The 16,936-nt window shown below is 47.5% G+C and overlaps 1 protein-coding gene across 1 annotated transcript in view; it reads right to left on the bottom strand.

The window, feature by feature from the left end:
* Positions 1-7,492: 7,492 nt before the first annotated feature.
* Cda4 (chitin deacetylase Cda4) overlaps positions 7,493-16,936 on the bottom strand; it is a 75,223-nt gene continuing 65,779 nt past the window's right edge. The window contains exon 4 of the mRNA XM_077662981.1: positions 7,493-9,808. Within this exon, the coding sequence (XP_077519107.1) occupies positions 8,908-9,808 (901 nt within the window). The 3' untranslated portion in view covers positions 7,493-8,907. The remainder of the gene's footprint in view (positions 9,809-16,936) is intronic.

Here is a 16,936-nt window from a genome sequence, read left to right as displayed (position 1 = left end):
TGCCTCTCCTCTGCGCCCACCACTGGTTCAAAACAGTCGGCTTCTACTGCACATGCGCAGTTCATTTTAGCAACAGGCGCTAGCAGCAGCTGTGAAGGACACATTTTCCATTTGAAGGTGCAGTTGACACCCTGTGGAGCTGGATCGCACCTGCTTCGCCCACATACATTTGTTTTCAGCCAGTTTTCTGGATAGCACACAATTTTCGTGGAGCCCCCAGAGGGTGCTACATCTTGTGAAAAACGCGGCTTTCATTGAGAGCCTTTGTTGTCTAACTGTCTTGTGGCCCAGATTTCACTGAAAACTAGGAGTGTACCAATGTTCAATTTTTGAGTGTGAATTGAATACGGGTCTGGAAAAAAAGAAAAAGGCTTTGCATATTGAATTGAACATGTGTTCAGTAGGAAAAAATTTTAAAAAGATAAATAGGAAAATGCTGCTCTTCTTTTTGTTTTTTTATAATACCATGTGGTCTTTGAAGCTGAAATTAAATTAAATGTACTTGACGCAGTACCATGTAAAAGACAAAAAACAAAATTACATGCAAAGAGATATTTGCCTGATTAGACAGCAAAATATTTTGCAACCTGTAATGTGGTGATGCCAAGTGAGTGACAAAATAAAATCCATAAATTGTTGACACATGACTACGTATGGCAACTAAAATAAAATAACATGATTGGAATAAAACTTCATTATTATGGACTTCAAGGAACTGGAAAAATGTCCGAATTTTCCAAAGGTAAAGTTATGAAATCCCTCCAGAAAAAAAAAATTGTCAAATATGCAGTGGAGTTTGTGAGGACGCTCCATTGTACCGACAGCGAACAGTCCATGGCGAACATGCAGTTTCGGTGTGCTGGAAGGTCAGCTTGGATGCAAGTGAGGGGAATGCACATATGCTTCGGAACAGCAAGACTTCACTTAAAAAAGCTGAGAGACTCTCAAGCTCCGCCTTAAGAGTGAAACGCGATAGCCCCCGCTCTTTATACCTTCCACATGATGGCATCACTACTGCTCCTAGAGGCCCCCGTGCTCAATGGAAATGTTCAACTCCTCTTCCTGAAGGACGAACGGTGATGTCACACTCAGTCAAAGTGCTTTTAGTGGCCTCCGTAAGAAGGGGATTTTTCGGACGCTAACGACACGGCGGAGCCACGGCGGTCCGTGCCAGCCCTAATTAGACTGGCGGCGGTGATGCCGGCTTTTCCACCTCAAGAGCTCCTTAACGCCTTTGCTTTAAAATGATAAAGAATCGCCAGCAATGCAATCGGCATCTGAAAGTGGCATGCAGCCGAGTTTGAGTGGCTGGCATATGCACGGCTGATAATTGCCATTGTTGTGGGCTGGCAGTGAATCTCGGAAAGGAAAACTACGTGGCCAGGATTTTTGTGGCCTCGCAACAGGGGCCGTCCAATCATTGTCATATCTGCCATTTTGCATGTGTCGGAGGTGAACGGGCTATAATGCACCAAGAAGTAGGCGGGGATCATTTGCTCTGCTGGTGACACCTTGACTCGGTCCCTCTTCTGGAGCACCCATGTGAAATTACCCAAGTGGGCTTTTCATTAGTTCACACTTCCAAACGAGATGGCGGACCTCTAGTTGGAAGTGTTGTAAAGGTGACACATGCCATGTATGAACGTACTACTGAGGACAAAAGTTTCCGGGACGCAAGTTCTAGGAATAACGTTTATTGCAGCTCCACCTCGCTACTCAGTCGCCTGATATTGTATGAAGGCATTAGAGGCCTAAATCCTCCTTCCTCTCTTCACAATATCTACAATAAACGTTTTTCCTAGAACTCACGTCCTGGAAACTTTTGACCCCAGACGTTACATGTGAAGCGCATTTTAGAAGGAACAAAAAAAAAGGGGGGCTGCTTTTCATCTTGTTTTTATTGAATGGGGTATGTGGGAAAGCCTACTTCCAAAATTTTGCTTCAGGAACAAGCCGAACATTATACAATGACATAAGCCATGGAATGTGACTGGTCCACGTGATAATCAATGCAAAAGAAAGTGAAGAGGATGGTTCAGTACTCTTTTTTTTCCAGAGACATTAAACAGTATACCCCGTGATTTTTTGTTTTGCCCAGGAATTGTGGTTTTGCTGAGGTCAGTTTCATGAAATGTTGACAGTATTCAACTGCTGTTGAATATCAAGAAATTTTATAAGAAATATTTCCCGTATCGAATATGACCCAAGTGACAAACATACTCAATTCGTATTCAAAACAACAAATATGCACACACCCACCCAGAACATTTGCTTGGTTGCCAGAAACAATTCTGGCTACTAGCGATATCTATACTGCCACCCTAAAGAGCTAGCTGTCTTTTACCTCTTGGCATTCCTCTCGTTTGCCTATTTTTAGTTTTGTGTTGCGAATGTCGCATATATATAGCATCTCCTCTCTGTCTTTCTTTACTCTATCTACATGTTCTTTTTTTTTTTGCTTTACAGCTATCGGAAGCTTTTGCCTTTTCTGGTAGCTGTTTTCAGCCCATTCCCTTTCCATACTTAAGCCGCGCGAAAAACAGGAACAAAGCGAGCGAGAAGGCACCTTTATTTATAGGCACCTTTTTTCTGTAATAAACATTCAGATGATTGACTGTGTCGTGTCTTCTCGCTCGCTTTGTGCTTGTTTTTCGCGCGACTTAAGTATGAATACCCGCCAACTTGCCCAGTTTTCACTCTTCCCTTTTGTCTGTCTTCATGTTATGAGACCATATAATCATAGTAATCAAATGCATTTTAATCCTTGTTTCCTATCGTGTGTTATAAGAATTGTATGTTGTGCTTGAGTAAGGTGAATGCACTAAATCCGTTGTTGCCTAAATTTCATTGCGCATATCTAGAGGCTAGCTCTTAACTTTTTCAGGAGTACCATCGTTTTTCTTGACATTTGTATTGATATTTTAATTGTCTATCATTAATTTACCCTTTGAGATGGCAGTTCGAATTTAAGACGGAGAGCTCCAGAGTCTACTGTGTTGAGAGAGTGGTGGTGGTGGCGGCGGCAGCGGTGGCGGTACTGTTGCGTTTATAAGTCGATCTTCATTCGGAAAAACAACCGTGAGATATTGGGTGTTCAACCTGATTTCGAGGTCGAGCAGCAGGTAGTATCGCGTCCCGTGCCGGCTTCCGTTTACGGCAGTACGCATGGGGCTGCAAGTTGGACCCTCCGCGGTGGCTCAGTGGTTAGGGCGCTCGACTACTGATCCGGAGTTCCCGGGTTCGAACCCGACCGCGGCGGCCGCGTTTTTATGGAGGCAAAACGCTAAGGCGCCCGTGTGTTGTGCGATGTCAGCGCACGTTAAAGATCCCCAGGTGGTCGAAATTATTCCGGAGCCCTCCACTACGGTACCTCTCTCTCCATTTCTTCTTTCACTCCCTCCTTTATCCCTTCCCTTACGGCGCGGTTCAGGTGTCCAACGATATATGAGACAGATACTGCGCCATTTTCCTTTCCCCAAAAACCATTTATTATTAATTCGTATGAAAATCCGTTCCATTAAAAGAAAAATCGTATGGCGCGTCGTTTAACAGGTTTGTTGGCACTGGCGGTCGCTTTTCGTACAAGCGACCGCTTCCGATAATCTCCGAGGCGTGCGTCGCTCCAGAATCCGAAACTTCAGGACTGCCTGCATTTCGGTTTGCCGCGTTGTAGCCAGTCGGGCCACGGAGGATGGAGCGCCGTTTTTTCGCACTTGATCTCCATTGGCTTCAGGCTGCTGTCCTTGCCATCGCATCTTTAAGCGTTTATTGCTTTTAAGTTGCGCGCGCGCCGCGACTTCATCCCGCGGGACACTACAAAACGTGTGGCAGCAGGACGATGCGAGAGGCGGAAGGGGTGCGTCGACTTGTGTTTGGAGTCAACCTTTTTTTTTTTTTTACCAGAGGAGCCTACGAGTTGGGGGATAGACTTTTACGCGGCAGTATATGGTAATCGCAAAAGTTGTTCAGTATAGGGAGTGCGTTCCTGCAAAGAAATTTTTTGCCTGGGCCCTATGTTTTTGCTTTCCTCGGTTAATTCGAAATCCGCTTAATTCTACCATTTCTTGCGCTCTCAGTAACTTAAATTAACGAGGTTTTCTGTACACAGAAAATTTTGCATTTTCAGTCCAATATCAGTCCCCGCCGCGGAGGCTCAGTGGTTAGGGCGCTCGGCTACTGATCCAGAGCTCCCCGGTTCGAAACCGACCGCGGCGGCTGCGTTTTTATGGAGGAAATACGCTAAGGCGCCCGTGCGCTGTGCGATGTCAGTGCACGTTAAAGATTTCCAGGTGGTCGAAATTATTCCGCAACCCTCCACTACGGCACCTCTTCCTTCTCTCACTGCCTCCTTTATCCCTTCCCTTACGGGGGGCGCGGTTCAGGTGTCCAAGGATATACGAGACAGATACTGCGCCGTTTCCTTTCCCCAAAAACCAATTATTATATTATCAATACCAGTCTCCGTGTACTGTGCGATGTCGGTGCGCGTTAAAGACCCCCAGGTGGTCTCCGCAGCCCTTCACTACAGAGTCCCTCACAGCCTGAGTCACATTGGGACGTTAAACCCCAATAAACGAACGAATATCAGACTGTTCTTTTACTGTGATCGTCTTTCCGGCGTAAGTTCTTCCCGATCATTACCGAGCTGGATGAAGTGCTGTTTAAGAAACTCGCATAGGCGATGGCGCCGGCTTTCCCTCTTAAGTAATATTTAGAAACCCTATGCCCAGTGCTCTCGGGCGGCACACTATGGCCTGCATATTCTAGGCATAGAGCAACTTGATATGACTATAGAGGGAAAGCTGGCGGTGTTACACTTCATCCGCCTTGGAGGCGGAGGAATGGCGGGGAAACGAGGCTACTTATTTGTCTTGACTATTGTTGAGCAGAAAACGTTGATTCAGCCGTAAAAACAAGACTCGATGTAGAAATGCTGTGAAAATTTTCATGCCAGCCTAACACCGAACTTTCACTTGCATTCAGTGAATTAAATAAGTGAAAAACGCAGCACTGAATAACTTAATCTGCACACACAGGAGAGCAACTACCATTTTCGAGGTACAATCCAGATTTTCGGCCCAACACTAGGCGAGCCAAACACAAAACCTCGTCTTCCCGGCATTCCCACGCTGGATGAAGTGTTTTTCAAGAAACCCGCATAGGCGGGGCGCCAGCTTTACCTCTGTATATAACATTTAGAAACTTTATGATTCTAGGCACTGTAGCTGAAGCGTCGCGTGACTTCTCCACCGTAGAAGTCTGCTTACCTTGTGGTGAGACGCATTGCAGTTTACTTGCGAAACCAGCCGGTGATGGCGACATCTATATTTCATTTCTAGCCTGTAAAAGCCCCAGTGCACGTTGTGTCTGTCATTGAAATGCGGGGATCTCTCGATACAGGCCAACTTAAATTTGTCTTCAGTGTAATTTTTTCGTATTCCTTTCCATAAGCAAGTCTGGAAATCAAAGTTGGTTTCACATAATGAAGCCTTAGTCGTCCGTGACAATCTGCAGGACTTATCAAAAGTCCCCAGGCCACTTGATTAGCACCTGACTGGAACACTGAGAGTAAGCCACTACACTTAGGTGCTTACAAACCAAATGTATAGTGAAACAAGGCACTATATAGCAAGATATGGCTCTCGGTATGCAACAAATAAGTCTGGTGCGGAGGTGAAAGTATTTACTTGAATATTGCAGAGAGGTTGAGCGGGGAGCAGTCCCTAGTGGGCCGCTCCCCTTACAGTACTAGGTGGAGTCCCTTATTCAGGGACCCCATTGGTCTGGGCCGCCACTCGAGCTCGCTGAACTAGGGCTTGTTGGACCGGTAGGTCAAGGCAGCTGAGCAGGGCCGCCTCCCAGTCCTCTCGGGCAGGGGAAGGGGTTAGGGGCGGAAGAGAAGGATTGTGTTGACATGCCCAGACCATGTGGAACGTGTCAGCCACCTCCCCACAGAAAGAGCAGAGGCCAGAGAAAGAAGTGTCGAAATGTTTGAGCACTGCTGGGCACAGTAGAGTTTTAGTAAAAAGTCTAAGCAGTATTCTCTCGTCCGCTTTCCCTAGCCCTTTGAGAGGAGCCGGGTACTGACGGTGCGAGTCCCGGTAATAAGCGGAGATATCTTTGAAAGTTAACAGAGGATAGGAGTCCTGGTCCAGATCGGTAGGGTCTACGTCGGGGGCCCGGTTAGTGAGTGCGCGGGCGACCGAGTTGGCGGCCTCATTCCCTGGTGGCCTGGAGTCCAAATGAGAAATCGGGTCGTGGGGTCCTGATCCCGAGCTGCTCTCCGAAGTATTCGTTGCGCTGTTGGCGTTTATCCAGCCCAGTTCATAATTCTGGCAAGCCCCTCGCGAGTCAGATATGATGAATTTAGATTCAGCGTGGGAGGCGGCTAGGGCGATTGCTATCTCCTCCGCGTGGGTTGTGCTAAGTGCCTTAAAAGTGAGACCGTTCACCTGTCTTCCTTCGTGAACGACTGCGGCCGTGCCCCATCCTCCCCTGGAATGATGTGGGCCCGCAACGTCTACATAGAAAACGCTGTGTTTGGAGCCATAATGGCGGTGCAGGGCATTCGCCCGCGCCTGACGCCGTCCATTGTGGTTCTCTCTGTCCATTTTGGTAGGAAGGGGTAGAACACAGAGGGCGCCTCTCCATAGTTCTGGCACTCGTACCCTTTCCTCAATGTGATGGTCATGTTGTATATGTAGCCGGCCCAGTAGGCGACGACCGTACAGTCTGGGCAAGACGCGTGTATTGATTAGTGAGGTGCGCCTCGCGCAGCTCCCGATATGTGTTCACCACCCCCATTGCAAGGAGCCTCGCATTGGAGGTAGAGATCGGGAGGTCGAGCGCCCTTTTGATCATCTTGCGGAGAGTAACCTCCAAGATGTCTTCGTCATGCTTGCGCAAGTGCATTTATGGAGTCGAATATAGAATTCAACTCCATAAATGCAATATAGAATTCGACTCGTCACAAAAGCATGGGTGAGTCGCATCGCATCCCTACTTCTGAGGCCCCCACGCTTGTTGGAGACGCGGCGGACCATGCGGCCCACTTGATCGCCAACCTTGCGAAGCTTGGCTATGGTTGTGTCAGCGCGACGGTTCTGGTGACGCAGCTACACTCTACATGGCAACTCAGCCTAGGGCTGCAGAACCAGCCCATTAGCACCTATCACACGTCTCAAGTTTAGAGCAGTGGGTGGCCTTCGTAACCAGCTCGTACCTACAATAGCAGCTTCGTCTGGTGTAGCGGACCAAGCCTGCAGCGGAGGCCAACGGACTCCTAGCTGGAAGAAGTAAAGGTGATCGCCTGTTCAAGATCTTCATCCCCCTAACCCCTTCTTTGAGATCAGTAAATTCATTCATTCGCAGAACGGTGCAGTGTGGTACGTTACTGTAGCTTCCCTGAAGCTATGGATATACATGAACACGTGACACTTGGCTCCATGTCTGTGAGAAGTGAACGAAGAGTAAAGAAAGAGCACTCGGACAGTAAAAAGAGAACACTAAGAACATGAGTTTTATTCGAACCACGAACAGCGAAGACACATGAAGCTTGCTGTGCCGTCGACAAGTGTTTTGTCGATGCCTTATTTACTGTTTATTGATAAACAGATGTTTCATGGAACCAGCGGTCGTAATTTCTGGGTTGCTAAGAAACACTGTCAAATGTCTGTTCAGAGGTAGAGGACGCTGTAATGTAAAATAACCGCGTGCCTTTAACGCGATTTCGAAAGCGGTGACCCGGTACAAGGAGGCAATGTATCGCAGCGTTTACCAAACATCTCGGACAGCTTGCCCCTGATCGGCGAGAGGTAAGCAGAAGACACTGACGGAACACTGACGCACACATGAAAAATAATGTAAAAGATGAATAGTGGACAATATGAAAACTGCAAAAACAAAAAAAAATGCACATGGGCATGAGCAAAATGTGCACGCATTCTCAAACGGGATAAATTATGATTATGGGGGTACAAACCGAAATGCACGATCAATAACAAAATGTATAGCGCGTATACAGTGAGCGAGAGAGGGTGCTGCAAATCCTCTGACCTCGGAATCCTAATGCGGAGGTAAAACCTTAACAGACCCATTTCGAATAGACGCCAGCTCAAGTTCTGGCGTGGCTGTGCCGTGAAAACAGTTGCAGACTAAACTCATTTCATAAGCAATGGCAGTTTGGGGACGGGCCACAAGCATAGAAGATTCTAATAAATCGGAGGTTCGAAGCTAAGTGGTAAGAGTAAACCAGGCGCGCTTTTATCCCTGCTCGTTTGCTTTAGTTGGAGGGTCGTTGTCTTGCTCTAAGTTAAACACAGCGGTGCCACGCGCTTTGACTACAAAGAAGCTGACTGGCTGCTAACAGATCATACTATCCACATAAGCAAGAAATAGTTCTGCTCGTAACGAGCATTACAAAGGGCAAGAAAGCTTTCAAATCTGTCAGTCCTGAAATGAACTGAGTTACCCACCTTCGATACATATCTACTTATCCAGGCTCATCTAGTCAAGCCGAAAGCTTGCCCTGCAAATGGGCCGTTGATCCTAATTGAAGCTTAGACTATGACATTTTATGTATTGGCACGGCGTTGTGAAAAAAATCCACTGCTGGCCAATTATTCCCTACGACTGGAAAGCAGCGAGCCTTTTTGCGTCACTCTCCTCCGTCGGCAAAAACTGTGGATGCCCAAAATTAAAATCCGTCCACACATTCGCAGCTGCTTCTGGCGAAGCGGACTTTGGCTTTTTGTAATGTGTTGCTGGCGTTAACGCAAGCTTCAAAATGGTGTTTTTTTACACCCTTTGGGGAGGTGTCGCTACTAAAAAAAAAGCGCGACTTGTCATCGCGAAGAGTCTCTGGCGGCCCGGCGCGCCCCTGACCCGCGGCGGCGTTCGGTGCACATCTTAAGCCGCGGTGCTGGTGACGTTGTAGTCTTCCTCGCCGGAGCCCTCCGCGGCCGCCTGTCGGTTCTGCTGCTCGGCCACCTCGTCCATGATCATCTTGCCCCGCTGCTGTCCGCCGTAGTTGCCGATCCACGGGTAGCGGGCCGGGCACACGGCGCACGTCTCCATGTAGCGCAGGTCCCCGAACGAGTGCTCGTCGGCGAACGGCAGCGCGCACGTGGTCGGGATGTTGCAGGCCGGCTCGCGCTTGACGCACGCCCAGGCCTCCAAGTCGCGCAGCTCGGCGCTGCGGCGAGGCGAGCGCATCCACAAGAGCGCCTGCTGCATGGTGACGAACCAGGCGTTGTCGTAGTTCTTGAGCACGTGGTCCACGAACCGGTGCAGGGCCTTGGTCTTGACCTTGTCCGTGAACCAGTTGACGTGGAAGTAGAGTCCCAGCGGGGCCCGGTTGGTGCGGTAGTGGCGCAGGAAGTTCTCGAGCAGGAACTCGAACACGGTGTCTTCGTCGTCGGGGAAGACGCACTGGTCCGCCAGCACGCACTGGCCGCCGGTGCCGTCCTCGCTGTACAGGGTGTTGAGGGGCACCTCCCAGACGCCCGGGTACGAGTGGGTCGGGCAGCCCTTGTTCACGCAGTGGTGCGGGATGCGGTGGTCCAGCGTGTACGGCCACAGCGGCGTCTTGCTGGGTGGCGCGGCGAAGGACGAGTCGTAGGCGAAGGCGAAGTCGTAGATCATGTTGAGCATGGTGTTGCCGCCGGGCTTCAGGTACGGGGCGCGCATGCCCAGCACGTTCTCCTTGGAGACGTTGCCGAAGCGGCTGAGGATCTCGCGCATGCCGACCATCTCCTCGGTCCAGTTCTCGTACTTGGCCTTGGACCACCAGCTCTCAGGGCCGCGGTGCCTGCGCGACAAAAAGGGAGATGAGGGTGAGGGAGACCGGCACGCCCTTGCACTACTCGCTCGCTGCTTGGAGGCATAACGCTGCACTGGGCCGACACATAATTCACTCGCCGTTAAAAACCGCTGCAAGGAAGTATGTATAGGCGGAGTTATCGCAGATAAGGGACACTGAGCAGAGAAACCAAAGTGGGCCATCGACCAGACCTACCACAGTCAGCTGCTATTAAATCACGCGAATTCAAAAGGTACTTTTGTTTAGCTCAGAAGCAAAGATCTTAGTACCTACTTCAGGGCACACCTACTAACACTGAGACAAGGAAAAAACGACAAGCACTTAATTGTATCCCTGTTCTATCGGACTGCTGTGCAGTATGGATGAAAACCAACTTGCCAATTCACCACCCTCCTACGGTCTTATATTCTCAGAAATCATTGGTAAAATTTTATGGCTTTGTTCAGCTCGAGATAAGCCCTCTGTGTTAAAAAGTTATTGCAGAATTACGCAGAAGCCTTAATATGTGATGTGGAGGCTTGTTCAGTTCTGTGACACGTGCCCTCCCCGTATAAATATATTTGAAGGCACACAGGACAAATTGATGTTCGCCTGTATCAACAGACTCCGGCATTCTGACGCCAAAGAGACCCCTTTCAATGAAAACTGAGTTTAAGTTACAAAAACCAAGAAACAAATACAGGTGTCGCCATCAGCGGCCGATTTCGCAAGTAAACTGCATGCGCCGATACCGAATTTTTTTCGCGGATCCAAGAGGCTATGCTATTCCACCATTCACTTAAAACGGCGGCAGCAGGTCTTTCTAGGTGTGAACGTCCCGAGTTTAAATGGAACGATGGGAAAATTTAAATTTCAATTTTCTCAACCATAAATCGATTTGTTGCAGCTGGACAAACGTTTGCATACTCAGAAAGAGCCGGAGAGCCTATTTTTACGAAGAACAAAAATTTAATGGAGTTGTTCTTAGTGGACCTTGAAGTACGCTTCTGTACTGAGAAGTTTATTTATATATATATATATATATATATATATATATATATATATATAATGAAGGTGAGTGAGTCAGGTACTTGCTGCCGTACTAATTAAAGACTTCTGCTTATCAGCAACCAGGCAGAGCTTGTGACCCAAGAAAACTACTCAAACCTAGCTATAACGAAGTGGTTTATAAATAATGGACACAACAAAGGAATAGCCATTCCCTTTTGAAGCTCTCACAGATGCCCGTGTATTTGATATCTCGTTTTTACGAAACAAAATTCACCTCCAAAGATATATAACGAACCTCATAAAGCCACTAATAATTTAGCGCTGAGTACATCGATTTGTAACGGCGCTCAACTTTCCGCACCCGTTCGGTGCGGCAAATTGGAGTCGCCGCGCATAACTCGCTCTGTCGAGCACCTCAAAAAACATGTGGAATACCTTTTTTTTTTTGCCTCACGCGGGGCCTGCATAGTTTTTCCCTGGACGATTCGTCGGCTTCGGAGAGTGGTTCGGGTATACGCGACTGGTTGAACGATGCACGCTACGCGTTGCGCACGGACAACTTCGTTATACCGCGCCAAGGTTCCTGTACGATATGCTGCGCCAAAGTGCTACGCTGTGCCAAGTTGCACAGGTCATTGGAGTTGATGGTTCTCCAACCTCCTCGCCGCACACGTCAATTGCTGTGAGCGCGCCCTGCTATACTCAGGCATGGTTCAAACCGTTTGGAGGTGCGTTAGGTCTGCTTGAATTCGTCGACGTCCCGCTGGCTGCACCAGACGAACCGGTAGAAAATGAAGCCGCAAAATAAATTCCGGTGTCCGGAAGACGGTCATCATCAAACCCTTACAAAAATCTGCCAGCGGAACCCTGGACTGAGGGCAACTGACCATTGATTAAAAGTGGACGAGCTCGACAGAGGACTCCTGGGGATACAACCAAAAAGAGAACGTATCTCTGAAGATGCCTCAAAACCGCAAGGTACAATAAAGTTTTCTCCTTCCTTTCACCAGTCTGTAGACTGTTCATAGACTTTTGTCAATAGTCTGTAGACCTTTTATTTACAAATGCTAGGGACTGGTCTATAGACAATACAAACCATTTACAGTCTATAGACCTTTTATTTCCAAATCCTTTAGACTGGTCTATAGACAATACCAACCCTTTACAGTCTATATACCGTTTATTTACAAATCATATATACTGATCTATAGACAATACAAACCCTTTACAGTCTATAGAAATCTATACATTTATGGCCGTACACTTTTAGAAGACATTTGTCTATAGACAGTCTATAGACTATGGAGAGAAAAAGTAAATGTCGATAGAAAGGCAATAAAGTCTATAAGAAATCTATAGACAGTCTATAGACCATTTTTATAAGGGAAGGCGGCTTTGAGTGCTATGGGTAGCCTTCGGCCTGGCGTACTCATTCGCTGCAAGACAGCTCTGTCGCGCGGTGAAGGGTTATGGGCAGTGTGCTTGTGCGTCGCGCTGGGAAACCAGCCGGAACGGACACTCGCGACGAAAGGGCCCGCCGTGCGCGGTCTTTTACAGCCTCACGTATCGGCTTCGGCGATTAGAAAAACGTAGCTAAATATTCCATAAGGTCTCTCCCTATCTTCTCCGACATTACTACTCCTAAACACTAGACGCTGAATTTCTAGACGCTGAATCCAATGCGGGCCTCGAAAAAAAAAAAAACAGGCGCCAGTTCGCAAGGCTGATATATGCGGTAGGTGTGCGCATATTAGGTCGCGTAGTGGGCACTCCGTGCGCGTATTGAACACTCCCTCAACACCCATCGTCGGCAGACTAAACGTCAGCAATAGTAATAAGGGAGTAATTAATTACTCATTGGCATCCACCCCCTACACATTTGGTCAGATATAGTGTCCCCGGTATACACAGTGGCAGATATAGCCCGGATATATGACAGTTGCGGCTAGGGTAACTGCTGTAACGAAGAAACGGCTATAACGAAGAAATTTTGGGTATATTTTGGGTGTATTTGATGACTTGAAGAAAGGTACTTCGATTTCGGCGTCCATACCACGCGCAGTACGTAAATATTCAATGCGTAAAAGCGAACTCAACGAGCTTTGAAATGTGTATTTTTAACGTTCGACGTTTCCAACCATGCCGCCGAATAACAATTAAAATTTTAAAAACAGGACCCATCTTCTATGCTCACAGCATAGCGATTTCGCAACATAACCTTGACACGTATAATATAAAAATTAAAAAAAGTTGATTGGTTGGTTGGTTAGATGGCCTTGTAGCAGCGCCACATCTTCGCGGCGGACCGCGCGAGAAAGACGAAATTACACAAGCAGCGTGGCAGAAAGCTCGGGCTCAGGGTTGGCTCGAGGAGATTAGAATGAAACTTGCTCTGGAGTCCAGCAGACGGCTGGGTACGGGTCCTGCCTCCGCCTGCACTCTACAGTCTAATAAATTTTAAATTTTTAAAATTTGTTATTCGGCGGTGTGGTTTGAAACGTCGAACGTTAAAAATACGCATTTCAATTAAAGCTCAATGAGTTGACTTTTCTGCATTGCATATTTATAAAATGGCACCACTGTGCGTGGTATGGACGCCAAAATCGAAATACTTTCTTTTAAATCATCAAATAGACAAATTGCGTCCGTATTTGATGCATTACAAGTGCCTGCGACGCCATTTTATAGATATGCACTGCGGGAAAGGCAACTCAGCCGGCCCTCGAATGCGTATTTTTGACATTTCATAATTCGAACCACATTGCCGGTTAAGAAATTATAGAAACAGGACTCCCCTTCGATGCTGACGGCCTTTAATTTCGCATTATCACCTAGCCCTCTATAATAAAAATAAGAATTGTGTAGGTAATTTTAATTAATTATTTGCCTAGTTATTGAGCTCTGTCACGTAAATAATGTCCACCTTGCTGAACAATCCAACCACACAGACCGTACCGACGTATCTCTCACAGTTTTTGAAATAACCTGTAAACGACTAAAACAATCACCCTGCATATATGGTGTGCGGGATGGGAACTTTAATTAAAACTTGGGGTCTTTTAAACATATTCTCAAAAAATAAAATCTTATAGCACTGAGGTTGCCTGTTGTTGTGTCTTAAATCAGTGTATTATGTTTGTCTTACGACTTTCCCGCCCAAAATTCAGGTTGTAACTGGTTCCATTTGCCCTTATATGGAATGCTTGAGTCATCACCTTCAAGAATGATCGAATAACTTTCATTGAATCATCATATAGAATTATCATATGGGATTATGGTATATTAATATATACCAGGTTGTGGACAGCGATACTTTTTTTTCTTCACCTACACGAAAGTATGTATAAGATTCGTGAGCTCAAATGTTTTGTTCATTGCTAACATTACGTGAATTAAATATTATATCTATAATAAAAAGATCTAAAATAATATATCCAATAGAAAGCAGTTGACTCTTGCCTTTCCATATGCATTTTGTTTCTGTTTTCCACGCATCGATGTTTTTGCCTCTTGACAGTGCCACAGTGATATGAACCAATGCGTTTATGATTGCGCATTGGAGTTTTGAATGTCCGATATATCGCACCAAGTGAGTGTTACGTATCTCCAGATGGCGACTTTCGCACGACCAAATTGTGGCTTCCGAGATTGAGTGCTTTCCGCAAAAGGCACTTGAAACGCCAAGTCTCACTAAACTTCTCTGGACCCTTCCTGCGACGCACGCCTCGGCATATTGTCCTAGTGACAGGAAAACCAGGGTGCAAGCGTGAATGTCTGTTATAAGGAGTCTGCGAATCTCTAGCGGCCCTTTCAGTCTGTTTATTTTGTTTCCGGCCATGGACAGCCTCTAGTGCCGACTTCGCGAATCGAAAAGCCGTCGCCCGGAGTCCTTCCAATTCCTTATTTCCTCCGAAAACTGTTAAAAAATAGCATCGCTCCAATATAAAGGGGTGTTCAGAAACTGGCCAAGACTGCGATCGGCTTGCCGCAGCAATGGGTCGCGTTGAACGCCCACCGTTCACGGCTCAGCGACCCGCGCTGAGAGTAGGCGCGTCCGTGGCATGCGCACCACGGCCGTCGTTCGGGTTCCGGCCGCGTTCGGGCCTTGATCTGCTTGCCGCGTAGGGAGCCTACATGTCGCGCCCCCTCCCGGCCAGGCGGCATGTATGTAGGCTCGCCCGTTCCTTCCCCCGGCTGGGCCTCGAAGCGCAGCGCCGCCGAGGGCGGATAAATTCCAATGATTCGAGAGAAAAATATGGGGCACGCAAGCGCCGAGAGGCGGCGCGCACAGTGCTGTGTGCGTGGCCTTGCCGCGCGGAGTTCCACCGCCGCCGGACTGGTTCCGGCATTCGATTTCATTTTCGCCGCCTCGTAAACACGTCACGAGGATGGCCGCGCGAACTTTCCTGCGCCGCTGTCTGCGCGAGCGCGGATTTAGCTAGCCCCCCAGGACTCTATTCTCGCGAAGTAAACACGAGTTCTCCTCGCTAAAAATGCCATATGGGGTCGCTGGCAGCGCTGGAAAGATTCACTGCTGTGATTTAGATGTCCTCGTCCCACGAACCAATCCTTGTCAGCCGCTGCAGCTGAAATGTTTCTGTGTGTGTGCTTTTTAGAGACGATTCATGGCGCGGCTGTCTGAAACGAAGTGTACACTTTCGTTGCTACCCGCCGCGGTGGCTCAGTGGTTAGGGCGCTCCGCTACTGAGTCGGAGTACCCGGGTTCGAACCCAACCGCGGCGGCAGCGTTTCGATGCAGACGAAACGCAAAGACGCGCGTGTGCTGTGCGATGTCAGTGCACGTTAAATATACCCAGGTGGTCGAAATTATTCCGGAGCCCCCTACTAAGGCACCTCTTTCTTCCTTTCTTCTTTCACTCCCTCCTTTATATCCCTTCCCTTACGGCGTGGTTCAGGTGACCGCCGAGATGTGACAGATACTGCGCCATTTCCTTTCCCCAACAACCGCTTTCAATATTTGAATTTCGTTGCTCTTACTCTGTGAGCAGTAAGACGACTCGAAACACTGCATCCTGTAGCGGCTGGTACGAAAGTTCATCACAGAACGTTTTTCCCCTAAGCAAGACTAGAACGGTGTTGTTACGCGTGCTTTCTGCCCTTCAGGGACTAAACTGAAAGCATTCAACAGCCTGGTGCTTACGCTAGTGTTGTATGTTTCCAGTTTGGTACAAATCACGGAGTGAAATGGATGGGAAGGATAACTAACTCAATCATACAAAAATAGAAAATTAGTAAATCCGGCTACAGGCGTTCACAGCGAAGCAGCTGCTGGCTTGGCTTGTCAGGTGGAATCCGTGTGATCCAAGCACGGCTAGCACGCGTAATGTACAACCTAGAGTCACTTTTTTATTTAGTGACTCTAGTACAACCCTGGTCACAAGTCTGCAGAGAATACATGGTTGGCTTTTCACCCATCATAAGCTTATGACACCCCTAAGCCTATCAACCTGTGCAGGGTGAAGAGAACTTTTCCTATGTTTTTTATGACTTTTTGTTCGTTAGGGGTGCCGTATATCCATTCAGGATGTTGGATTGTTAAGAGCGGGGGGTGAAAGTTAATGTATAACTCCTATACAGTATCCTATTTGCCGATGATACTGCCCTGCTAAGTAACTCAACTAACAAATTGCAGCGCATGATAGAAGACAGCATTCTAATCAAAACGGTCGGGCTGAAAATTAATGCGAAGAAAACTACGGTAACGTTCAGCAGTCTAGGAAGGGACCAAAAGTTTACGATAGACGATGAGGTAGTGGAAGTGGTGAAATGCATCTAATTAGAGAAGACATTGCCCACATATCCTGAACATTGGAAGTGAATAACTAGGAGGATAAGAAGGGATGGAATGCGTTTGACAGCTACTTTTATGTCATGAATAACAGCTTATCAGTGCCCCTGAAAAGTATAATGAATAATAGTTGTACCCTGCCAATAGCAGAAACTTGGAGGCTAACGAAAAGGCTTGTACATAAATTGAGGACAACGCAGCAAATTATGGAAAGGAAAATGTTTAGGGCAACGTTAACAAACAGGTAGAGAGCGGAGTGGGTGAGGGAACAAACGCACCATAAACGCGGGATATATAGATATCCTAGCTGAGACTAA

This window comes from Amblyomma americanum, chromosome 4, assembly GCF_052857255.1.
Source record: "Amblyomma americanum isolate KBUSLIRL-KWMA chromosome 4, ASM5285725v1, whole genome shotgun sequence".
NCBI classification, from domain to species: Eukaryota; Metazoa; Arthropoda; class Arachnida; order Ixodida; family Ixodidae; genus Amblyomma; species Amblyomma americanum.
Note: the sequence above shows the minus strand (reverse complement) of the source record. Positions and strands in the feature narration are given on the sequence as shown.